We start from the raw sequence: 27,202 nt of genomic DNA on the forward strand, positions 1-27,202 counted from the left end.
GTCTTTTCAGTGAGTTTTCTACAGTTTGACAGGACAAATATAGCAAATTTAAAAAAATGCCACTTAGTAAATGAAAAAGGCTAACAGCTAGGGATAAACCTAAGCACTTAGTGCCATAGTTTATTTATATAATGTAATGTAACTTGCAGAATACAGAGCCTATAAAATGAATTCATGTTTTGAATGTTTTGACCTTTTATTTATTTATTTATTTATTTTATTTGGAATATGGTCAGTATACCCCCAGTTATGGAAGAAATTAATGAATATAGTCAATGAAATATTTGTAATGGAAAAATTTGCTATCAATTTGGTGGTCAAAATGGACAATTTACATGAGGAAAGAAAGAGCAGATTTCATTGAAACTCAAACAGAATAAACATCTACCCAGAAAACATATATTCTGTTCCTTCCATATCTGTTGTATTCATTTTTATTGCACAATAATGTAAGGCATCCTCCAATTTAATAGTTCTTTGTTCTGTGTGCATTTTTTTTATTTTATGTTGAAGGCTTAAAAAAATGATAATTGTGATATCAGAAATGATAACAAAAGAAAAATTGTACATTGTGAATGTCAATTCTTGGAAGTACACTGAAAAAAAAAGAATTACAAAAAAAAGAAATATGGTCAAAACTTCCTTTTTAAGGATGAACAAATTTATATATATGTTAATGTCAAAAAGAAATGAAAATTAAATTAATTGCATATATTATCTGAAAAAGGATTTCTTGTTTACTTATTTTTAAAGTATCTGAGGTCCACAATTGGTGCTAGCAGTCTCACAGTTTGTGGAATGGAAATCAGCTAAGTGCAATAAATGTTTCTCAGGTGACTGTAGTATTAAAACACCTGTCTGGAAAGTCCAGTCACACAATAATCAGAACCGAGTTGCTGCGCTTTCCTCAGAGATGTGATGATACAAGGCAATGCTGCATCAGCCGTGTAAATTGGGGAAAAAATGGGAAATAAAATGATATACCCTGCTAAAAAAACATGCTTAAAGACGCCACAAGAAAATCCTTTTTAGTTTCATGAAAACCTATTTGTATTAGCAATGTGTGAGTGTGAATAAATAGGCAATAAATCCAGTTTTCAGTTTTGGATTTTATCATCACTGAAAATTAAGGAAACAGCCGATATAACGCATGTAAAAGTGTATTGTCATGCCTACCAGGGATCACCAAAAAGGATGCAGATTTACACACTTCTCTACTACACCCATTGTTCTCTATGATATCAAAGGATGACAACATTTCAACAAATGTTAAAGATATAATATTATATAATATAATATGTAATTCCATTACAATATATCCCATTCGCAATAATAAAAAAATACATAACTCTTATTCACTTATCTGAAGAGATTGGCATGGGCTAAGAAACACACAAAAAAGTGACTTCTAGGGAGGAAATTTAACTAACAATAGCACTGTGACATTAATGAAAAAACCTAAGGCCTGTTTTAAAGATCAGCATTGGTAACTTGAGGAAATCCCATTTATACTAAATGGTAGAAATTGCCCTAAGGAAATATACAGGCTGGTGTTGGTAGAGGAATGCAATGATGTTCAGTGCTTGTAGAAGAAAAGGATACAATTGTAGATTGTATTGTCATTGATGCACCACAGAGAAATTCTATTCTGGTGTTCAGCTCCCCCACTGTTTGAAGGTGCTGTTAGTAGCAGATATTGACCGTCTGAACCAACAGGTGGCAGAGTTCTGCTACAATATGACAAATGCCTATTGATGTAGCATTTTCAACTGAAGCACATTGACTTTCATTTAATGATTCACTTCACACCGTTTCATAGTTTAGTTCAGTCAATAGAGGAAAGCAGTTGTGAGACTTGGGTTGTAAATATTAGTGTGAGTGTTTGTGTGAGAAACACAGAACTGGAATGGGCCCAGAATCAGTTAATCAGTGTAATGTGAAATCCATGCTCTTTATGTGCACATAAAATTTACTGTATGTGATGCTGACTGACTTTGATTGAGTCCACTTTGAAAAACAAAGACATTTTCACTTTGTAGTGATGAGGACTAAAGGCAAAATTAATGGTAAATTTGTTTATTGACCCTGGGTAAACACAGCAGCACTGACCTTTATCCTGCGGTATCTGAACAATATTGTTCTCCTTAGATTCCTGCCAAACAGGTGTCGGACAGAAAACGAGACACACCCAGATCCCCACTTGTGAATGTTTTCCCTGACATTAGACACCTGCACTGCTGACTAACGTGTCCTCAATACGCCGTCTGTCATGTGACGTACCAGTTTCACTCTTTGAAGCTGAATGAATAATGGAGATTTTACTGTGGTCAAATAAAGAAAGACATGTATGAGATTATTACTCTATTATTACTTCTTCTTGACCTAGAAAGTTTTAGAAATTCATTTCAATTCATTGGTTCATGTTATTGTTCTGTTTTACAATATATTAGTCATATTTGTTCAGCGAAAGCCTTTTTTTTTAGGTAAATTGTGAAACTACATAGAGAAAGACAGGAAAAAATAAAAGAAATCAAATAGGGCTGTATCACTCTTTGACACATTGTTAAATACAGGGTTGTGTACACGTGGCATATTTGGGCTGCATGATAAAGACTATTTCTATTAACTCTTTCATTGATTGAATAAAAACAGATTGGATCTTGTCTGGAACAGCTGAGATTGTTCAAAGTGATCACAGCACACAATAAAAAAAATAAATAACAGTGAAAAGTCAGATGGCCCACAAAGTCCAATATTGTGATAATGATGTATATGTATAATTTAACTGAAGTAGGAGAGGCTGGGGCACAACCTTCTCTCATAATTAAGTGCATTTGCATGCAATTTATAATCTGACTACTGCAGAACATCACAGTTTTTCAGTAATCTGATCACTGTATTTACGTGAAATTATAGGTTATCAGTCAATGGGAAAACTCTGAGTTTGAATCAACATTGATGTTATGGTTGAATCAACATTGGATTTGGTGTTGATTTTGAAAACGAAGTCAGCGTTGTATGTTCAACCTTTAATAAACCATAGTTCACTAAAACTAGAAAATCCTATGGTTTACAGAGCGTTGACAATAAACTTACATCTGATTTAACATCTGATCTTAAAAACACAACAGTAAAACTAAAAAAAACATGAACATACTCACAGGTATGATGACCAATTGGTGCCAAATTAAAAAGCGAAAACTGCAAATGGAAGTAAAAACACTTTTTCATTCCCTCCATTCAACCGTTTTTTGAAATTGTATGGGGATGAAATGTAAAATGTAAAAAATAATTCAAAAGGCAGAAGGTTAAGGACATTATGTTGATTCAACGTTAATTTGTGTACGTTTGCACAACCATTTAACATTGAAACAACAACAGACAGTACTTCAATCATATTTCAACCACATTTCAATGTTGAAGGTCGGTTGTGTGCCAGCTGGTTTTAAAGCAATAAATGGATTTTTGCTTTAAAACCAGTGTTTCATATATAACATGATATAATAATCATGTAAAATCTTAAATAAAAACTATTTTATTTAAATATTGGTATTTAAGTACGTTACACACATTGAGACGCAATATGAACATACATATGCTAGAAAATGAAGATTATTGAAATTCTTCAGTTTCAGAGTGTCTCCAAAAGTGATTTGTTGCCATCTTGTGGGTGCTGTGTTAAACACAGCGTTGTTTCACGCAGACACAGACTGTGGTATCTGTGAATACTCTGGTTAAGAGTATACATGGACAGAGAAATGTGATTACTAAGAAGAAATCTTAATAGGATTTCTAGATGTGATTCTAATCAAAGAAATTGGAGTATGCAGTTTACATGACTTCTCGAAATATTCAGAGAACTGCAGTAAATCACCGATTAACTAATTTTGGAAGACTTGTAAACACATTCTTTAGCCCTATCCAGACAGAATTACTTTCTCAAGGGGTCCTGGGGTAATTTTCTCTTTTATGGGGGGTCCTCTGTGATTTTATTCCTGTCCAGAATGACCATGTATGTGTTTTTCTTAGACGTCCTCTGAGAAAATTATAGGCTGAATTGCCTACTGTGCTGAACTCTGTGGTCCTCTGGTAATTTTAGTCTCATCATCTTGCGTTTAATAAAATAGCTCTTTGTCCACTGCCACGCATCGTAATTACACTTTGGGTGCATGTTTCCACGGAGATCCACGTAAACACAACAGCGAGTGGAAATGGAGGAGCTACTGAACGCGATGTCATGTGACCAAGAAAGCCAAACAACTCACTGTCCTCCTGTTTTTTCAATTGCAGTCCGGATGCAAGAGTTTTATCACTGAATAGAAGTGTGAAATATTATTCACAGATGTCCCCCTGAGGAACTAATCCTGTCCGGATAGGGCTATTGTTGTATTTCATAACATCACTTTAAAAATTTAAAGCTGAGATGTGCTTAGATTTTGACCATCTCTCTCCTCAAGCAGTGTAGACTTAAAACACACCTCTCTTATAAATAAATGTATTAATAAATAAGACAATTTGTGATTGTGATGGGTTTTTTTTAAAGACTTTTAAGTGATTAGCTACATGTGATTAGTTATACTATCACACTGATCCAATCCTCAATGCTCTACATTCTTTTCAGACTTTCAGTGGAGAAAAACACTGTTTTTTTTATTACAGACAGGTTTTATACGTTCCAGTGATTCCTTTTGGGTTTAATCAACACTGATTTTTTTTCTATGCTATCGACATCTCCATGGGCAGCAGCAGCAGCAGAGTCTTCTTAGAGGGTTCTTCCTCCTGTATCTAGAGGCCATTTTGAACTTTTCATTAGTGGCCATCACATAGTCTTGAGTATTCTCTACGTTGGCCTGTATGTTATTAATTCGTACTCCTTGCTCTTCCACAAGCATGAACACATCTAGAAAAAGGTCTCTCAGGTCCTTCATGTTACTCTCCAGCGTGACCAGCTCTTTGTGGCGCTGCTCTATCTCGGACAGCTGGGTTCTCGTGATCTTGAGGTCCAGCAGGATGTTCTCGTTGAAGACGTCCCACTTGCCCTGCTCCACCATGTTCTCCACCTCTTCCTCTGATACTTCTCTGCCAGACACCTCCAGCTGCCGGATGATGAACTGCTTGCACTTGTCCTGCTTGCTGAGGAGCGAGTCATTGTATTGGCGCATGACCTGCTGAAACTGGCGGAAGAGCGCTGCGTGCTGTGCCTGCTGGATGCGGGCTGTGGCGGCCGATGGGCCCAGTTCAGCTTCACTCTGCTTGGCCTGTTTAGACAGGGCATCCAGCCTCTTGCGCAGACTCTCAGCCTGCAGCTTGATGTCCCGCGTGATGCTGCTCTCCTTTTTCATGACACTGAGGCGCCGCATGGTGGCCACCAGGTTCCTCTGTTGTTGGCTGAATTTCTTCACTTCAGCCTCCAGGTCTTCAAGGCTGTCCCGAACACGCTTGGCCTCCTCCAGGAAGTTGTCCAGTACAGGCTCAGCCTCGAACACCACAGCCTGCAGAGCAACTGAGAATTCTGGGTCTTCTTCCTCATCTTGTGTAAAATAATCATCATCCCGTTCTCTCTCGATGCGTTTCATTTGCTGAAGCAGCTCGTCTATGCGGTCCTTCATGGCTGCAAGTTAGAGAGGGAGCTGTTGGTGAGAATGCAATCAGAGCAGGTTTGAGGCTGAGATGCGTTCTTGTGAGAAATGTCATCCAGCCTGTGTTCTGTAATTGAATGGAAAAAAAAAAAGAAAATCAGTATAGCACAAATAGTGTGAGCATGCCTATAAGCACATAACGGTACATACTTTTTACTGTACGCAACAGATTGACCAAATACTTTACAGAAGCATTAGGATGTTCTTAAATCTCTTTGTGTGGTGTACTCTGGTTTGGACACAGTGCTGGGTGGTATACCGGTTTATTCGGTATACAGCGGGCTGAACCTGAACCGGTATGCGTTTCTCTCATACCGCCATACTGCTAGAGGGCGCTGTGGAGCTCCAAGCGGAACAGAACCATCAGAGAAGAGAGTCAAACGCTGGTCTAGCTCTGTCCTGCAGAGAAATCAGAACACCTCCTGCTGCTGTTTCTACTGTATGAGTGTTTTTATCCCAGTGAAATAGAGCAGTAACTACAGCCCTTTAAAATATATTAATACTGTAGCTTGAAGGATGATTTGAATGTATTTGTTAACTGGAGAAAGAAGGGAATTGTGGCTGATTTAAATACTGTAATGCCTATAATGGCTTCACGAATAACATGTAGTAAATTTATATTAAACTTATGCAATAGAACCTTTGAGAAATATCTCTTTGAATACTTAAACATTGAGTATTTTAGGTTTGTTTATAGTGTTTATGGAACTATTTATTAAAATGTTTCATTTTGTAAAGGGAGCCGTGTTAAATTTGTTAGCTTATCCATTTTTAAGGACTATTGTTTACATTCTTTAGCTATTTTTCTGATAATGAAGTCAGATTTCTTCATATATTGTGTAATTTTGTGGGACAAAGTAAACCCAATACTAATCAAAGCCTTAATTTAAAGCCTTAGTGTTTTATATTATATATACTCCTAACAGTACAGTAACTTATAAACCTATGTTATATATATATATATATATATATATATATATATATATATATATATATATATATATATATATATATATATATATATACTGTAAAACCATCAGAATCTTGAAAAATACCATGACATGCATTTTTGGTCATACTGCCCAGCACTATTTGGACATTTAAAATTGATGACACCGCACAAGCAAAGCATCTTGTTTCTTGTTTATCTCATGCCATCAAAGCATTTCCTTCTACTTTAATCTAATTATTGTAGTTTGTGGTGAATGTACAGTGAAGACCACCAGTAAACATGATAATTTGCCTAAAACAGGACACAAATAAAAATCCATCTAATATTTCCATGTGATCTTAGACTTTTGGACCCCACTATACATGCACAGTTATTTTGGAATTTCTACATTCTCAACATTCTCAAAAATAAAGCTTCTTTCACTGTTGCCTCACAGTTGGGTTCCCTAAATAGTCACACTTGATTTGTCAATGTGACTAACACTTTAACAGTTTCCTACTGCATCCCATTTAAAGTGATAGTCCATATTATTTTGTTTCTTAACTGAAAGCATTATGTATGCATGTATACATGTATTGGTGTGTAACTGTGTATATATATATATATATATATATATATATATATATATACACTTCTATATTTGTATGTTGTAACCATTAATCTCCAACTGTCCTGTTTGTCTGAAATTCTTTGACAATACAAATGTAATTTTGTCATGTCAATAAAGCAAACAGAATTGAACTGAAAGCAATAGTGATTTTGAGTGGAGAAGGGATAAAATATTGTGTTTAATATTGCCAGTGGGCCATCCCAGCTAAGCCTTATATATTCATTCTAAAAACTGGGGTGTCGGGTCGCTTTTTGCGGGAGTTCTTTTGGCCACATCACATGTCTTTACATACTTGCGTCACACGTTCAGCCTCTAAAAGATGATCCGGCTCAGTTTTACTGAACGAGAGCGACTGGTGGAGCAATGGAGACTTCAGAAGGGGAAACTAAGAGCTCAGTAGCTTATTCACTCATAGAAAAACAAAGTGTCTAGTTGAAGTGAAGTTTCTGACTGAGCACTCTCTCTCTCTCTCTCTCTCTGACTGAACATAACTTGGAAGGAAAGGAGACCGCATCACACCCACCCAGTTTAAATAGATTTTTCAGCTTTAACAGGAAACATTCTCACAATTTTGGCTAATGTTGTCTAAAAGTTCAATCAATGCAAATTGGTGTTCTAAAAATGTTACATGCCCTTATTCAAAGTTCCCCCAATGTTAGAAAAAACTCTCCCACAGTAAGATTAATGGAACATTTAAAATTGGTACACAGCCTTGTTCAATGTTCCCCCAAAAGTGAAGTGGCGACTTCAGGATGCCGGATTTCAAGGCAGAATCACCAATAAAAAGTCATTGCAGTCGTTTTTTTCTTTTCTTTTCATTAACCAGTCAGCATTCACCGAAGATGCTGACACTGGTGTTTCCATTTAATGCAGCTGTCATTTGACAACCTGTGAGATATTTATATTCTTGCACAGTTCATCAAGTCGTATCATTTGTTTACAAACATTGTCATAATGTTTTTAGAATGTACAGAAAACTGAAAAAATTTATGTTTTAGGAACCATAAATTGTGATATTGTGAGACATTTTTCATAACATTAATAAAAGACATTTCCAAAACATTAATAAACGTTTCTTAAACGGTTTAACCAGTCCTTACACCACCGCAGCAATGTTAGAAGATATTTTCAAAATGCTAAATAAAACTTTTTAGAAATGTCCAGAAAACTTAACAGATTGAATATTTTAGTAACCATAAAATGATTCTGACGTTTTCAAAATACGTAGCAGAAAGTTTAAAAACGTTAAATAAAATGTTTTAGGAACATCCAGAAAACTTGAAAGGTTAGATGTTCTAAGCTGTAAAATTTTGAAAATGTTCTATGTACCAAAATTTGTTAGCTGTGATAAAGTTAACCTCAAACACTGTTGTCCCTTCATTGATAAGGAAATGGCATAACCAAAACAGAGCAGTAAAACAGCCAATTCCAAAATCTGAAGATTTTTTTGTAATAGTCTTGGCTTATTTTATGTATTATAATGCAAGATCCAGTTTGGGAAAGTTTGGTCAATGTTCTGAGACAAAAGCACATCATGTCCAGACTCCACAGCTTTTCCTGAGTTGTTATTTGCAAAAGGGGAGTAAAAGTTTAAGCTTTCACTATCACTTCACTCCAATGGCCTTACCCTTGAAAGAAAATTAGACTACTGCGATATTAAAAAAATATTTTGATTCAAAGACTTTACACTATAATCGCTGCTATGGAGCACAGTAAGTCCTGTTGTTTGTTGTAGCATTGGAAAGGCTGTGTAATCTTGTGTAGGATACAGCTCTGGAAAAAAAATAAGAGGCCACTTTAGTTTCTGAATCAGTTTCTCTGATTTTGCTATTTATAGGTTTATGTTAAAATGAGTAAAATTAACATTGTTGTTTTATTCTATAAACTACAGACAACATTTCTCCCAAATGTCAAATAAAAATATTGTCATTTAGAGCATTTATTTGCAGAAAATGAGAAATGGCTGAAAAAACATAAAATACCTCTCAAAAGATGCAAAGAAACAAGTTCATATTCATAAAGTTTTAAGAGTTCAAAAATCAATATTTGGTGGAATAACCCTGGTTTTTAATTACACCTTTCATGCATCTTGGCATGTTCTCCTCCACCAGTCTTACACACTGCTTTTGAATAACTTTATGTCACTTCTGGTGCAAAAATTCAAGCTGTTAAGCTTGGTCTGATGGCTTGTGATCATCCATCTTCCTCTTGATTATATTCTAGAGGTTTTTAATTTGGTAAAATCAAAGAAACTTATTTTTTTTCCAGAGCTGTTTGTTGTAGTGCAGAATACAGAGAAAGTGAAATTTAACAGAGTAGTGCAAATCGGAGCTATCAAATTGCTAGATGGATTTCAAGGAGGAAAGACTAAAAATACCTTGTATGCGTGAGTGGATGTGTGTGTGTGTGGCCCACCCAATCCCCTTAGAGGTAGAGCTTATAAATATAAGAGTGGGCTTTGTTCACTCTGGTTCTGGGTGAGAGGCCTCCTGAGGCAGTGTCACATAGCCAAGAAAAGTTATTCTACCTCCTCACTAAATCTGTTCGCATTCAGTTCACATGGTTCTGTTCTGATTTACAACAAACATCAACAAACAAGAATGATTCATATGGGAAAAATATAATAATCACAATATATAAAGATTTAACATTTGTATGATACAGAATTTACTTTCAATAAATTCTTACAAATTGCTATTATAATACAATTCCTGTTGACATATTAGACTGATGATATCCACAGCATGCTGAGAAAAGTAGTTTGTGTATGGAATAACAAGATTTATTGCAATAACACAATAAAATATTGCTATATTGTCCAGCCTTACAAAAAACTATGTTTAAAGTCTGTAGTTAATAATTGTAAATGGTCTGGTACCTCATGACTTGCTCTCTTTTCACTTCTATGCCTCACGGGAGGATCCTCTGCCCATGTTTATACAAAGTCTCATAGTGTTGACATACTATATCTCAACCGTGGGCTGGTTTCTCTGTGTAAGGACAGACTTTTAGGATTCATGTGAATTTAGTTTAGATACATTTAATAAAAGTTATAATGGCAGTAATTTCTTATATCAGAGCATGGATGGTTAAACTAGTCAACAGTATTGTTTCAGTATATAAGCTGCACTCTAAAAAACAGAGGTACGATACGAGTACTTTTTTGTACTCAAAGGTATATTCTTTATAATTGTACCCATAATGGTACAATATTGGTCTTTACAGGGTCAGATTTGTTCCCTTTGAAGTACAAAGTCTTTTCTAACAGCAATAAGTACAGATTTGTACCATTTAACCAGCCAAAAGGTACAATCTGTATTCTGTATCACTGTACTAATAAACAATATATATTTTAAATGCACATTTTTCATTTGAAAGCCAGACAATTTTGGGTCATCAAGTTCTTGACACATATTCAGTTGATGATAATGTTTACAATCTTTATAATCTTTACTGGCACAAAAATATGGGTACAAAAAGGTCTTTCACTGAAAGGTACTTTTTTGTACCTAAGGTACAGCCCCAGCGAAAAGCTTTGTACTCTTTTAAGTACAAATCTGTACTTACTTTTCTTAGTGTGTGCCAATATCAAATCCTGCTTACACACTAAGAAAAGTAAGTACAGATTTGTACTTAAAAGAGTACAAAGCTTGTCACTGGGGCTGTACCTTATATTGAAGTACAAAAAAGTACCTTTCAGTGAAAGTCCTTTTTTGTACCCATGGTTTTTGTGCCAGTAAATATTATAAACATTATCATCAACTAAATATGGCTCAAAAACTTGATGATCCAAAATCTGGCTTTCAAATAAAAATGTGCAGTTTAAATATATATTGTTTATTAGTACAGTGATACAGAATACTGAATGTACCTTTTGTCTGCAGGTTAAATGGTACAAGTTTGTACTTATTTCTGTTAGAAATTACTTTGTACTTCAGAGAGAACAAATCTGACCCTGTAAAGACCAATATTGTACCTTTGAGGGTACAATTATGAAGAGTGTACCCTTGAGTGCAAAAAAGTACTCATATCGTACCTCTGTTTTTTAGAGTGTAGTTAAAGATCAGGACAGAAAATAATCTCATTCTTTTAATTCAGTTTGTTCCGTTTATATTCCTTTATTGTGGTCTGATTCTTTTATATAATCATGGAATATCTGTATGCACCTTTAATTACTAATTTAAACCAAAAAGAGAAGTACTGACTAATATAGAATCTGCACAATAAGCAGTACATTCACACCTTATAATAGTGTCATACTATAAATGTCTAATATTTCTACATACAATATATAGAAACCATACTGTACATCCCTTATTTTGTTTTTTTCCTAAAAAAAAAAATAGCATTGAACTACAGTACAAACAAAAAAACAATGCATATTTGTGAATATTTTGTAGGCATATTTATTTGTGATATTTACTCTATCAATCCTGTGAAATAAACAAAGATTTTACCTCTTATCCCTCAGGTCCTGGAGAACTGAATCATGCTGCATCATCATGAGCTGCCCTGGATTTCAGCCCACACTTCTATGCCACCTTGGATATCTTCAAAAAATAGTAAAAGTAACTTTACTTAAAGTCAATTTGTAGCAATCAGGATCGTAGCGAGGCATTCCCAGCTCCAGCCTGGATTTAGAGGAACTCCCAGAGGTAAAAATGTCTGCCTTAACTCAGCCAGTGTCAGTTATACAGTCCAGACTGCTGGGAAATCTTGTGGAGCTAGTTTTCAACCACACCTCCTGCCACCGCTAGAACTCTGTTTATCCAATGGAGAGAGAGAGAGGTTTGTTAGGCTTTCTGGAGTTGGAGTAGGAGTGACATGAAAAAAAAAAAAAGCTCAGAATGAGCACATGCTGCAGCCCAATCGCTGCCTGTTTTCTGGGCCTGTTGCGACCTCATGCAACAATAAGCTCATCGAACTGTTCTGATTGTTTCTGACAGGGTTTAGAATTCCTCAGCCCAGTACAGTAGAATTTACCCCACCCCCACACAGTTCACACACACACACACACACAAATGTTCTGCCTTCTTTTTAGCTATTTTTTCCCTTTTTTCAACCACTAGATTTAAATGTGAGGTGATAAAAATATGATATGATAAAAATATGTAATTGAGAATGCAGTGGAAACAAGAGACAAAGAGCTGTGTGAATCATAACTGGGAAAACCTGTTTGGGAGTGTTGGTAGTGTTACTCCTTATAACGGGAAACAGAAAACTGTTACATTTATCAGGGAAATGTTGAAAAATGTTAGGTTTGTGTTTATCATATAAATGTGTTTAAATCAATTTCTTCACTAATAAAAAAAAGTGATCTAAATGACTAACTTATATTTAAGCCCATTAAATGTATTTGTTTATTACTGACCAGTTATAGAGTGGCTTGCCAAAGTATTCATATTCCTTAAACTTTTCCTCATTTTGTGACCTTACAACCACAAACTTAAATGTATTTTGTCGAGATTTTAAATAATAGACCATTACAAAACATTGCATAATTGTGAAGTGTAATGAAAATGATTCATGGTTTTTAATTTTTTTATCAAATAAAAATCTGAAAAGTGGGACGTGAAAAGTATTCAGCCCCCCCTCTATTTAGTAGACCCACTATTCGCTGCAATTACAGCTGCAAGTCTTTTTGGGTGTGTCTCTACCAGATATACGCATCTAGAGACTGAGATTTTTGCCCATTCTTCTTTATAAAACAGCTCAAGCTCAGCCAAATTGGATGGAGAGCATCTGTAAACAGCAGTTTTCATGTGTTGCCACAGAAGCTTAATGTGATTTAAGACTGGGCCATTCTAACACATGAATATTCTTTGATCTAAACCAGGGGTATTTAATTAGAATTCAATTACACATGTGTAACAACGTGTGTGTACTCAATCAGCCCTAATTACATACTAGACAATAGATGTTGGATAAGTTTATACTTGACTTATCACACACACACTATTACACATGTGTAAGTACACACACGTTGTTACACATGTGTAAGTACACTTACTCTATCACTTGTGTAAGTACACTCACCCTGGTACACATGTGTACTTACACAAGTCAAAATTAACCTAAATACACATGTGTAATTACATAACCTGTACCTCTGTAGTTAATCTGTATCATTGTGTACTTCATCAGTAGTTACACTGTAGTTACATGGATTGTTACCGTGTAATTACATACTACTTAGGGACACTTATTATAAAGTGGGACCTAATTTCTTTCATCAAAGAGTGCTAAGTGCTAAGTGCTAGCTTCCTCTAAAGCCTCTCCATTTGTAAGGATATCTGTAGTCAACGGTTGCAAAACATTTATGTTGTTTTACTGGATATGGAAGAGAAATAGAAATTATTTTAATGTTTCAATGTTTTCTGCAGTACACAAAGATAAATGAGGGTGAGACAGATAGCACAGAATAACAAAACAGAATGACTGTTTTTCTTCATGCAGGTCTCGATAATAAAACCAGTAACTCTAACAAAAAGAAGGAAAAAAAATAGTTTGGTTAATTAGCTCACAATCATAAAACAATGAGCTGCTATATGATCTGGATTTCTTCACTTTTGGACGGGCATGCAGATCTAAAATTCAAAGGCCTGTCAGCTTCCTCCAAATAACCTCCCTTCAAACAATTTTTCCTGTTTTCTTCAGCCTGCTTTCATTCCTACACTAGTCACAGAGGCACTGGAGTGATAGATGTTAAACGGATAATGAAAGCATGCAGGGAAAAATGTAAACAAGGACAAAGTGTAAACACACTCCGACCCTCTTGAAAAGACAGTGCAGCATTAAATGATCACAGAGCTTAAAATGGTCTGTAATAAGGACTGTGTGTACATTCCACAGAACGTGGAGTAGTGGATCAGTTATTTTACTGCCAAGTAGCAGAACTCAGTGCACACTTTAAGAAGCATTTAAGAACACATCTTAAGATTTGGATTTTATTTGAGGATATATGTATATGAGCATATTTTCCTGGACCTATTTCTTATATTGACTCTCTGGACTGCATTACCCAGAATACCACTCATTTTGTCTCCAGAAGGCATATTTTCTTCTGTTGAAGCCATTTGGTTGTTGATTTTCTGTTTTGGGTCGTTGTCCTGTTGCATCATCCATCTTCTGTTGAGCCTCAGTTGGTGGACAGATGGTCAGTTGATGGACAGTTTTCCTGCTAAATGTTTTGGTTAACTTGGGAATTTATTTTTTTGTTGATGATAGCAATATGTCCAGGTCCTGATGCAGCAAAACAGCCCCAAACCATGATGCCCCCTCCACCATATTTCAATGTTGAGATAAGGTTTTGATGATGGTGTGCTGTGCCTTTTTTTCTTCACACATTGCATTGTGTGTTCCTTTCAAACAACTCAGTTTTGGTTTCATCCATCCACAGTATATTTTACCAGTACTGCTGTGGAACATCCAGATGCTCTTTTGCAAACTTTAAACGTGCAGCAATGTTTTTTTTTTTGGACAGCAGTGGCTTCTTCCGTGGTGTCCTCCCATAAAGTCCAATCTTGTCTAATGTTGTACTTATTGTAGATTTGTTTTGTCAAAAAAAAAAATGATAGCATGTGCCAGATTTCTATGTCTTTAGCTGACACTCCAGGATTCTTCCTCACCTCATTGATTATTCTGCGCTGTGCTCTTGCAGTCATCTTTACAGGACGACCACACCTAGGGAGAGTAGCAACAGTGCACAACCTTTTTTGTGCGAGACATGATTCACATCAATCAATGCTTCTTAAGAACAGCAAACTCAAAACTGGTGTGTTTTTATAGGGCAGCTTTAACACATCCAATCTCATCACATCCTAGCTCCAATTAGCTCTTAGAAAAGTCATTAGCCTAGGGGTTCACATACTTATGTTGTGTTTAATAAAAACATGCAAACATATAATTGTTTGTGTTTGTCTATGACAAGAAGAAGAAACCCAAGTAATCCCAAAGGGTTCACATATTTTTTCTTGCAAGTGTATTATTTACTGGAGTAATTGATTATTTAGACAACTTACTTCTACTCCTTACATTTTCACACAATTATTTGTACTTTATACTCCTTACATTTTAAAAATAGCCTTGTTACTTGTATTTCATTTCAGCTTGTTTTCATTCCAGCTTCTCATCATCCAAAAAAAAAATCCAGATAAAATGAATCTGATAATGGTTGGATGAGAAGTATAAACATATACTATTCCGACCCCCTATTGGTTTATACTGTGATCCATCACACCTGTACACGTCACGGCCCACACACCAGCAAGAACATAGCAGACGTATGAAGCCTAGTATGAAGATGATCTGTGCAGAGATTCAAGAGAACGCGAGCAAAATGTCCAACTAAGCTTCTTTAATATATTTACATAACATATGTTCTTAAATACATTTATTTTCAATGGGAATATATGCGGCTGAAACAGGTACGCATAGTGCATCCAAAATTTTATCAACATTTACATTTTATTAATTTTAACAGTATTGTCACTGTGGCTTTTAGAAAAAAAAGGGGGGGGGGGGGGTAGTGTACTTTTAGCTACATTTAGCTTTGAAACTAAACACGTTACTTGAAACCAAAAAAGTTACTTTGAGTTTTAAACCTTTTTTATCTATACTCCTACCGGAGTAATTATTGTAAACACTTTTGACCCCTTTGATTATGTTTATGTGTTTGTAAACTCTGTCTGGCTATTTGTAATTTGTTTTTGGCTTTTGTGTTTTTCTCTTCTTCTTTATTCATATTTACTGGTTTTGTCCATGTGTTTGATTTTGCTTTTGTTGTTTGACCTGGCCCGACATTGATTTTTACAGATCCTTCTAACTTTAAACCCATTTGCTGTTTTTACATCCGTGAGTGTCTGTCCACACAACAATAGATTTGATCTCCTATGAATTTTCATTTCTATTTTTAATGTATAAAGATACAGCTAAAGTTTGGGGAGCAAACTCCCAAAAGCAACTGACATGCTAAAGTTTGGGGACCCCATTTAAAAAGATGTTACTGTAAACATAAGCAAGTGAAAGGTTAAAGATTAAGATTATTATTATTATTATTATTTTATATTTCCAGGTTTTACCTTTAGAGGGGGGCTTGTGAATGCTTTTTGTAGCAAGGTAAGGGTCTTTCAATTCACAGGCATTTTATATGCTTTCCATTCTTATTCTCAAATTTTTTCCATGTTTGGTGTTGCAAATAAATATTTAAGGTTTTCATCATGCTGTTTCATAAATTCATATTTCATTTAATCTATTATTCCCTTTTTACCAGACAAAATGATTTATGTGCAGCTGGCTGCAACACAAGCCCAAAGCATGACTGGTTCATCCCTGTATGTAATGTTTAAAAGTGTTTTTTTTTTTCATTACATTTGGCACAATTTTATCCAAAAACTTTCCTCATTATGTTCAATAAGTTTAGATTTTACTGAATTGTCTGACACAGGAAAGGTTTTACTGATTTTTTTTTTTGTACAGTACATAGAAACAGTTTGAGTAAAGTGGTTTTGACTATAATGCAATCAGTTAGCAAGAATTAAAGACAAAGTTGAGCGTGTGCTTAGAGTAAAGAAAGGTGTAACCGAGTAAGGCACACCACCCTGCTCCATGGTGATTCTGTCATAATGCAAACCTGTACACACATCACATGCAAACCTATCAACCTGCTTTCTAAGAAGTCTATGCAGCAATCTGATCAAGGATGTTTGTTATGGTTTAATAACACAGCAAATCAAATGCCACTTTTTATGTAAAGATGTTGGTGTGCATGTATGTATGTATGTATGTATGTATGCATATGTACATGTCTGATGTATTAGTTAAATATTAAATATCACTAATTATATATAAAACATTATGTTGCTGATTGTAAAATAAATATTTTTTTTAGGTCACTGAAGTCACTGTAGGCAGTAAAAGAATCTGAGTGATTAATAGCACTTCATACTGTGTGTTGTTAAGTAAACAAACAGAGGCCAATGAAACCACCAAGCAACAGGTAGTAAATACCTCCCTCTTCTGACTGTATCAGGAATAGTCTGTGCTGGTTGTCAGAATTCTATTTATTTCCTTTGACGTCTGATCTGTATCAGAACGTATAAATTCATGGGTGTCTTCTGTGCATGTCCTGAATTCAGCTACACAACAGAGAGACACCAGAGACAAGCTAGTTAAAATTAGTTTAATATCAAAGGTCATAAAAGACAACTAAAACATTACAAAAGACAAAAGCTGAACTGAATGCAAGCAAGAATGATAAAGTTTGTAGTTTGACATCTTAAACAACCTCAGCCAATGCAGTAAAATACTATTCAAATATGTCATATGTTTATATGATTGATTTATGGTGTAAATACTAATATACAGCTCTGGAAAAAAAACTAAAATGTAATTATAAAAAAATTATATATTTTCAGAATTCAGAAATGAACATTTGGTGGAATAACCCTGTTTTTTAATAACAGTTTTTATGCAGCTTGGCATGTTCTCCTCCACCAGTCTTACACCTTGCTTTTGGATAGCTTTATGTTACTCCTGTTGTCTTATTTTCCATACAGTAACTCAAGGAGTACAGTACAGGCAAAAGGTTTGGACACACCTTCTCATTCAATGCATTTTCTTTATTTTCATGACTATTTACATTGCAGATTCTCACTGAAAGCATCAAAACTATGAATGAACACATGTGGAGTTATATATAGTTATTATATTTAAAAATGACCTGGCCTCCACAGTCACCGGACCTGAACCCAATCCAGATGGTTTGGGGTGAGCTGGACCACAGTGAAGAAGGCAAAGGGGCAACAAGTGCTAAACACCTCTGGGAACTCCTTTCTTCAAGACTGTTGGAAAACCTTTTCAGGTGACCACCTCTTGAAGCTCATTGAGAGAATGATGCCAAGAGTGTGCAAAGCAGCAATCAGAGCAAAGGGGGCTATTTTGAAGAAACTAGAATATACTTTTTTTTGTTATTTCACCTTTTTTGTTAAGTACATCACTCCACATGTGTTCATTCATAGTTGTGATGCCTTCATTGAGAATCTACAATGTAAATAGTCATGAAAATAAAGAAAACGCATTGAAAAAGAGAAGGTGTGTCCAAACATTTGGTCTGTATTATATATATCTGAGGATTCGTCGGTTTCTTGGACTGGGCTCCTTCTTTTTGTGCATCATGGGTGTTTTGTTGCCTACAAGGAAAAAAATAAAAGTAAAGCTTGTCATAAGACATCTTTTTGTGTCTAAAGTGTCTCTTCAGAGCTACATGGTTAAAGTAATGGTAGTCTGTGTCAAGCTAAATCTTTTTCAGTGATAGAGGCTTCTGTCATATTGGTTTTGTAGGTCCAGTAAAAAACAAAATAACCGAATATTATATAGAATGTCTCTGTTTATTGATCACTTTTGGTTTATTTTTTGTATTATTACTGAATTCAGTCTCTGATAACATGCACATATGGGGTCTGTATGGGTAGCCCAACTGGGAACAAACATATGAAAGTCAATGATGAGACTCAGTAGGAGTTAAACATGGCCCCCATCTGGGATGAACGGTGTACATGAGGCCTAAATGGGACATGTGTTGAATTATGTTGGATGTGTTGTGCTGTAATGTTGGGGCCTATTTGGGTCCCAGTTACAACGTATGTACAAACCCACTCAGAGCCCATGCCCACATACAGTATGTTCAACATAGCCTACATTCTACACAAGAGCCTCACAGGTGAATGTTGTATGGGCTAAATCTGCTTTGCAACAACATCAGGTGTCACAGATTTCACAGCTTTCCGTCCATACATTTTTCCCTGCTGTAATACACACTCAGAAACCTTTTAGGAAATAGCTGGTTTCAAAATATATAGTTTGTTGAATTAGGTGTGTTGTAGGAAATAGGAAACAATAAGGAATAAATAAATACATATCTAAGGACCTTTAGTTAGAAACTTGCTTTACAATGAAAGCTGCTTTATGTCATTTGATTTGATCAACAATCAGTTCTCAACATTACAGAGGCCTCCACATATTGAAAGTGATTCAGTGACTAAGTATTACTGAAAATAAAGTATAAATACTAATAGATCCAAAGCTGCTAAAAATACAGTACTGCAGATGATTATGTATATTAATAATGAGTGTACGTTACCAGAATAAACACAAAATTGAAGACCAGTCACATCTTTGGAATCCATTTCAGTATAGTGTCAGTGACAGGCTGCTCTTCCTCTGCCTCTCCTATCTCCTGTAATTCAAAGAAGACTCATTCAGAAAATGTCTTACTAAATCAGACTTAGACTATTAATATTTATTACACTCACACACTTTCTCCAGCTTACTGAAAGAGGCTTAGATGTTTTGAAAGGCTTGATGTGTGTGAGTCCAATCATGTTGACTTAAAAAAGTAACTATAAAATATAGTAAAGCATAACCTCACACACATCAAACTTTAAAACATTTGAAACTCCAGCATCCAACTTCTACTAGGTTGATTCTCTAAGTCCAAACCTTCTAGCAAGGACAGAAATAAGCACAGAGTTAGGGTAGGTCTTCTAAGTTCATGAGCCTCTGTTGGCATGCACAAAGGCCACAGTCAGACTCTACACTATAACAGAGAGGCACAGCAACAGTCTCTGTCTGATCGCATAGAACCTCATCTCCTAAGGCTGTAATGGAGATATAGCGCTCGGCCTGAGGAATATGCTGGGAGCGCAACATCAAGGCCTTCCCATCCTGAACAGGATCTCCATATAGTGCTGGCTGGAGTTTCAGCAGGGGAAAGCACTTTAATCAGTTAGAACATGTATCAAGCAGATCATACTTTGTATATGAAAGACAGCATCTCTACATATTACTAACATATACATCACTTATTCCCATGCCAGATGTTTGTTTATACATATTATCCCAGATAACATGCTCATGTGGGACCTGTGTAGGTAGCCCAACTAGAAACAAGACAGTTCTGAACATGTGTTCCATGTGGGCTCCACATATGCATGTCAGTGATGGGACCATTAGGGGTTTTAAATCTGGATCCCACCTAGGTTTTAAGAACCCCTCATTTGACTGTAATGATGGGGTCCATACACATATACAACTCCAGAAAAAAAATTAAGAGACCATTTCTGAATCAGTTTCCCTGGCTTTGCTATTTATAGTTACATGTTTGAGTAAAATTAATGTTGTTGTTTTATTCTATAAACTACGGACAACGTTTCTCCCAAATTCCAAATAAAAATATTGCCATTTTGAGCATTTTTTTTAAGAAAATGAGAAATGGCTGCAATAACAAAAAAGGCAGAGCTTATAGACCTCAAATAATGCAAAGTAAACAAGTTCATATTCATAAAGTTTAAAAAATTTCAGAAATCAATATATGGTGGAATAACCCTGGGTTTTAATCACAGTTTTCATGTATCTTGGTATCTTCTCCTCCACCAGTCTTGCACACTGCTTTTGTATAGCTTTATGCCACTCCTGGTGATAAAATTCAAACAGTTCAGCTTGGTTTGATGGCTTGTGATCATTTATCTTCCTCTTGATTATATCTAGTGGTTTTGAATTTGGTAAAACTAAAAAGAACTCATCATTGTGAAGTGGTCTCTTATTTTTTTCCAGAGCTGTAAAAACACACTTGCCCACCTGGCTGGAACCCACCTAGGCCACATTTCATCCATGTAAGTCCTATATGTACGGAGCCCGGGAGGGGCCGTGGATAAAAAAAACAATTAAATCGAGTGAACGATGTAGCAGTTCGTGCTCACGTTTTCTTTAATTCGAGTGAACGATTTGCAATTCGTGCTCACGATTTCTTTAATTCGTGCTCACGATTTCTGTAATTCGTGCGCACGATTTCTGTAATTCGAGTGAACGATTTCTGTAATTCGTGCTCACGTTTTTATGCGCAATAAGACAAGAAGCTCGGAGGGAAAGGAGCATTTTCTCTCTTGATCTGTTACAGGGGTGCAGTAATGATAATCAGTTATCTACCTTTATAACCTGCTGTTATTAATGCACTAGTGTTACAGTTAGATGTACAGTACAGTGAGCAGATTTTGCCTGGTGGTGGAATCTCTACAGCGCGTGGGGGAGAGCCGTCCGCGGCATCGGTTCCCCCGCCGCCAGACACCTGCCGCGCGCGCAGGTCTTCACGGAGCTTATTTACCAACAATGTAGACAAATACAGTCAATTCCAGTCATGATTAAAGGAAACAAACATTACTAATGCAGGATAACTGTGTGTTATTAAAACCAGATCAAAACAAAGTTATAATGCAATGTGGAACTGTTTATAATTTCTTATTTCCAACAATAGTATAACGTAAAGAAGTATAATTATATAAATATACAGCTATAAGACTTAGGTCCAAATGTACACTGTAAAAGTTAATAAAGATAATACAAAATTAATGCAAGGTGTGACAGTTGTCTATGAATGGCTCATATAAGAGCTGCTTTAAATATGTAACACTATATAAAATCAAAATAGCTGGTCTAAAATACTATTAATACAATGTATTAAGATATTTAGTAAATAGGCATTTCATATAATAATTTGGATCAATTTGATAATTTATTCCAATATGTTTCCTAAAATAATTAAGTTTCTATATCTGATGAAATGTCCTGAATATCTGCTTATTCTCAAATCACAGTGTCCTGCCCAGAAACATGCCACAAGCTTCAAATAAAAAAAATATAATAATTATAAACTTCTTAAATGTATATTTTCTGAATTATGTGTTTATTTATTATACAAATTATTAAAATATAGATTAAATCTATCATAAAAGTAATAATGATGTAACCAGATTTAAGAAGGTGTGCATTTCCTTGGAGGCTGGCTGAATGTTATTTAGAAATTAATAAACACATTTGCACATTGCATTATAACTTTGTTTTGATCTGGTTTTAATAACACACAGTTGTCCTGCATCAGTAAAATGTTTGTTTCCTTTATTCATGACTGGAATTGACTGTATTTGTCTACATTGTTGGTAAATAAGCTCCGTGAAGACCTGCGCGCGCGGCAGGTGTCTGGCGGCGGGGGAACCGATGCCGCGGACGGCTCTCCCCCACGCGCTGTAGAGATTCCACCACCAGGCAAAATCTGCTCACTGTACTGTACATCTAACTGTAACACTAGTGCATTAATAACAGCAGGTTATAAAGGTAGATAACTGATTATCATTACTGCACCCCTGTAACAGATCAAGAGAGAAAATGCTCCTTTCCCTCCGAGCTTCTTGTCTTATTGCGCATAAAAACGTGAGCACGAATTACAGAAATCGTTCACTCGAATTACAGAAATCGTGCGCACGAATTACAGAAATCGTGAGCACGAATTAAAGAAATCGTGAGCACGAATTGCAAATCGTTCACTCGAATTAAAGAAAACGTGAGCACGAACTGCTACATCGTTCACTCGATTTTATTATTTTTTTTATCCACGGCCCCTCCCGGGCTCCGTATATATGAGAGTGTTAGTCACGACTGTATTCATACACATGCTTCATACCACACATTCATCATAATGCAAGACAGAAGGAAGCTGACTAGCTTGAACTAAAAACTGAAACATATATACTTCAAATGTATACCTTAATAAAACTCCTCAATATAACACATTTAGATTCAAGAACTGACCTGCTCCACCTGCACATACTCTCCGTGCTGTTCAAAGCCATTATCGTATATATACTTCCCTTGACCTATGGGCTGAAAATAAAAGTGATTTTAAAGAACATAATACTGATGCAACAGAAATCAATGCATTCATTTAAAGCAAAGTGCAGTGGCATGTGAGTGAAAAAGAACTGACTTACTTTATTGTTGAAAAAGTTGCCCTGGTATCTGTAGCTTAGGTGTATAAACTCTCCAGCGGACTCCATCTTACCCTTGACCCATGTGCCAGTGTACTTAAGGCCTGTATCATGGTATGTGTACACTCCCTGGCCATGCCTGTGAAGTGAAGAGAAAAGGAGAGTTAGGAAAAGTCAGTAGATAATAGACCTTGCTATTGTTGGTAGCATCTGTTTATGATTCAGTTTTCTGGATGAGTCAGGGTGCTCCCCTTAGAAGGCCTTGTCCTCTCATTGTGACTCTTATAGTTCAAATATGCTTATATAAATACATATTTCCATTTTGCAGCCCTTAAAATTATTGGTTATTCATGATTTACTGAAAATTATCCATGGGATATTTTCATGGTAATCAATATTTATTTTGGTCTATTTTTTTATATCATATAAACCATTTTAGCTAAATTAAGATCTTTTCTTTGCTTGTATGTTTGTAAAGAACTGCCCTGGTGTAAGAAAAAATATGCATAACTACACTTTCCTTGACAGAATAAATGCTATGTATAAAAGATAGCCTATTATAGTGAGTTATGAGGACTGGGTTGTCAGTTTTACCTCTGATGCTGCACCCACTCTCCATCATATGTGTCCCCATTGGAATATGTATAAACGCCATGACCTTGCCGCTGGTCTTCCACCCAGAAACCTAACAGAGAACAGGAAGGAAACAGAACAGACAGACTGTATTCTGAACCTTTAAAGTAATGAACTCTACTTATTCTGAAGATTTTTTTTAAACTCTCACCTTCATACTTGGAACCGTCTGGGTAGTAGAAAATGCCCTGTCCATGTTTTAGGTTCAGGTAATATTCCCCTATATATCGAGCTTGATTCCTGAATATGTATGTTCCCTGAAAATTTATACATTTCAGCTTTTAGTTTTTGTTAAAAACATAAAAACAACAGCAACTTGCGGGAAGAAGGTAAGGTAAGGTACTAAATCATAAATATTACAAAAAAAATAATCTATTTTAAATACAAGTTTAAAACATTGTAATTAATACAAGTAATAATAATTCAATTAAATACAAGTAATTTCTCTTGGTCCACACAGATGCAGTTTTTGCTAATGGGTGCTCTATGTGTTTAAATTAAATACCTTCCCGGATCTTTTCCCGTGTTCATACTGTCCTTCGTAAATGTCTCCGTTGGGCAGAACCGCTTTGCCAGAGCCGTGTCTCTCCCCGGCTTCATTCCGCTCCCCACTGTACTCCTAATAAACACACACCAGCACAGTTACTAAATCACCCACCAACACCTACTGACACAGTTACAGTTACTAACTCACCCACAGCTACTGACACTCACTACAGCACACACACACCAGCACAGTAACTAACTCACCCACAGCTACTGACACTCACTACAGCACAAACACACCAGCACAGTTACTAACTTACCCACAGCTACTGACACATTTACAGTTACTAACTCACCCACAACTACTGACACTTACTACAGCACACACACACACACACACACACACACACACCAGCACAGTTACTAACTTACCCACAGCTACTGACAATTACCACAGCACACACACACCTGCACAGTTACTAACTCACCCACAGCTACTGACACTAACCAGAGCACACACACACACCAGCACAGTTACTAACACACCCACAGCTACTGACACTAACCAGAGCACACACGCACACACACACACACACACAACACCACCACCACAGTTACTAACTCACCCACAGCTACTGACACTGACCAGAGCACACACACAAATACACACGCATACCAGCATAGTTACTAACTCACCCACAGCTACTGACTCTCACCACAGCACACAAACACACACAGACAACATACACGCCACCACCACAGTTATTAACTCACTCACAGCTACTGACACTAGAGCACACACACCAGCCCAGCACAGTTACTAAATCACCCACAGCTACTGACACTCACTACAGAACACACACACACACACACACACACACACCAGCACAGTTACTAACTTACCCACAGCTACTGACACTGACCAGAGCACATACACAAAAACACACACAACACACATACCAGCATAGTTACTAACTCACCCACAGCTACCGACTCTCACCACAGCACACACACACACAAACACACTAGCACAGTTATTAACTCACCCACAGCTAACTTACTGACATTAAGTAGAGCACACACACACACACGCAGACAACACGCACACACACCACCACAGTTACTAACTCACTCACAGCTACTGACACCAGAGCACACACACAGCACACACACACACACACACACACACACACCAACTTACTCCAGCTGACTTCTGCTCATCCTCTAGGATTTCAGATCCGGAGTCTGACATCGTTTTTTCTCAGTTAACAAAGAAACCCAGCAGTAAACGGGCGCAGTCGAGGAGCGGTAAAGAAACGCTTTCTGTTACCATGACAATGCGCGTGCACGGACTACAACAGACATGCGCAGAATCCGCCAACTGATCTCTCCAGCAGCTGGTCGACTATTGAAAATGAATCAATTATTTCTCAGGGTTTTTCTCTTTCATTTCGCTTATTTAATTCCACAGTGAACATTTTTAACCTTTTGCCTCTGCGGTTAAACTCTCTGTTCCTCCAGCAGACAGCAGCTGCGAAACATTATTCAAACTCTGCTTGTTTGAAATGTTAACTGAATTAATGTTAATGTTAAATGAATTAATGTTAAATGAATTAACTGAGTACAAATATTCAAAAAAAATAATATAAATACCTTACTTAGTTTACTGGAATAATAAAACATTAGTATTTATAAATCTACCTGAGTAACGAATGTGAAAAAGTTTTGCTTATTTGTAGACGTTTTCATGGTTTAATTATTTTGACGTATCATATCATGCTCTGCTTTTTCTGTATTATACATATACTTATATATATAACATATACTTATGTTTCCTATCACAAGTTATGTTTTTATAAAACACATTTATTTTAAAACACCTGCATTCTGACAAACCCCGCTTCGTGCAGTTTTATTGGCTAGAAAATAAGCAGTTCAAACAATTTAATTACTACACTGAACTACTGGCCAATCATGGAGCTGGAGATTGGAGCGTAGGAATTTGTGCAATAATACTTACTTAAGAGTATGTTCTGGGTTTGATAGACACTAGATTATATGTCACATCACATATAAGTACAAGTGCTGAGGTGAGTGACAAAATTGTGTACAGAACAAACACAATACTTACAACATAACAAAACATATATACACATAAATAAACATACAATACTAATACAGCTCTGGAATAAATGAGAGAACACTTAAAAACAATTTCTTTGATTTTTACCAAATTGAAAATAGTCTTCTAGAGGAAGCTGAATGATCACAAGCCATCAAATCAAGCTGAACTGCTTGTATTTTTGCACCAGTAGTGGCATAAAGTTATCCAAAAGCAATGTGAAAGACTGGTGGAGGAGAACATGCCAAGATGAATGAAAACTGTATTTAAAAACAGGGTCATTCCACCAAATATTGATTTCTTAACTCTTAAAACTTTATGAATATGAAGTCTTCTTCATATTTATTTGTCATCTCTCATTTTCTGCAAATAAAGGTTCTAAATTACTAGATTTTTATTTGGAATTTGGGGGAAAATGTTGTCTGTAATTTATAGAATAAAACAACAATATTCATTTTACTTAAACATATACCTATAAATAGCAAAATCAGAGAAAATGATTCAGAAACAAAAGTGGTCTCTTATTCTTTTTCAGAGATGTATATCTGTGCAAATATAGATGTTACATTGCTATTTACAGGTGCGTATAGTGCAGTAGTAGGTTCAATCTAACTATGAATACACTGCAGAGTGCAGTGGGATAAAGTTTATGTAGATCATGTGAGCAAAATCATATTTTATAAACGTTTGATCATTTTTAAACTGAAAAATGTACTCGTTTTTCCAACAAAGAACAATATTAAATGTTTAATTAGTGCATACATAATCTATTACCCAGTTATAATCCTTTTAAACTCATTTAAGGTTCTCTAGCTTTAACTTCATCTGCATCAGTTCAACAAGCAGTCAGCACACAGTAGCAGTAATTCTCTGATCTTTTAGCAAAATATTTTAGTCTACTTTCTACAGTTGTACAGTTAGAATGTCTCGACAAGAAAATTAATT

The 27,202-nt window shown here is 35.9% G+C and overlaps 2 protein-coding genes across 2 annotated transcripts; both read right to left on the minus strand.

The window, feature by feature from the left end:
* Positions 1-2,060: 2,060 nt before the first annotated feature.
* Positions 2,061-11,959, minus strand: stx19 (syntaxin 19). Its single transcript, XM_007251674.4, has 2 exons — positions 11,659-11,959; positions 2,061-5,706 (listed from the first exon to the last, which is right to left on the minus strand). Exon 2 carries the CDS (start codon positions 5,607-5,609, stop codon positions 4,722-4,724), a length of 888 nt encoding a protein of 295 aa, XP_007251736.3. The 5' UTR covers positions 5,610-5,706; positions 11,659-11,959; the 3' UTR covers positions 2,061-4,721.
* Positions 11,960-17,367: 5,408 nt separating this feature from the next.
* Positions 17,368-25,500, minus strand: rsph1 (radial spoke head component 1). Its single transcript, XM_007251675.4, has 8 exons — positions 25,337-25,500; positions 24,155-24,268; positions 23,801-23,906; positions 23,611-23,701; positions 23,020-23,155; positions 22,841-22,912; positions 19,341-19,436; positions 17,368-18,390 (listed from the first exon to the last, which is right to left on the minus strand). The coding sequence occupies exons 1-7, from the start codon at positions 25,385-25,387 to the stop codon at positions 19,368-19,370; spliced, it is 639 nt and encodes a 212-aa protein (XP_007251737.2). The 5' UTR covers positions 25,388-25,500; the 3' UTR covers positions 17,368-18,390; positions 19,341-19,367.
* Positions 25,501-27,202: the final 1,702 nt, after the last annotated feature.

The sequence above is a fragment of the Astyanax mexicanus genome, chromosome 11 (assembly GCF_023375975.1).
Source record: "Astyanax mexicanus isolate ESR-SI-001 chromosome 11, AstMex3_surface, whole genome shotgun sequence".
Classification (NCBI taxonomy): Eukaryota; Metazoa; Chordata; class Actinopteri; order Characiformes; family Acestrorhamphidae; genus Astyanax; species Astyanax mexicanus.

Coding starts and splice junctions, on each gene's coding strand:
- rsph1 (XM_007251675.4), bottom strand. CDS start 25,387: ATGTCAGACTCCGGATCTGAAATCCTAGAGGATGAGCAGAAGTCAGCT. Junction 24,269..25,336: donor ATGAGCAGAAGTCAGCTGGA/GTAAGTTGGTGT, acceptor TGTGTTTATTAG/GAGTACAGTGGGGAGCGGAA. Junction 23,702..23,800: donor AGACGGTTCCAAGTATGAAG/GTGAGAGTTTAA, acceptor GTTCTCTGTTAG/GTTTCTGGGTGGAAGACCAG.
- stx19 (XM_007251674.4), bottom strand. CDS start 5,609: ATGAAGGACCGCATAGACGAGCTGCTTCAGCAAATGAAACGCATCGAG.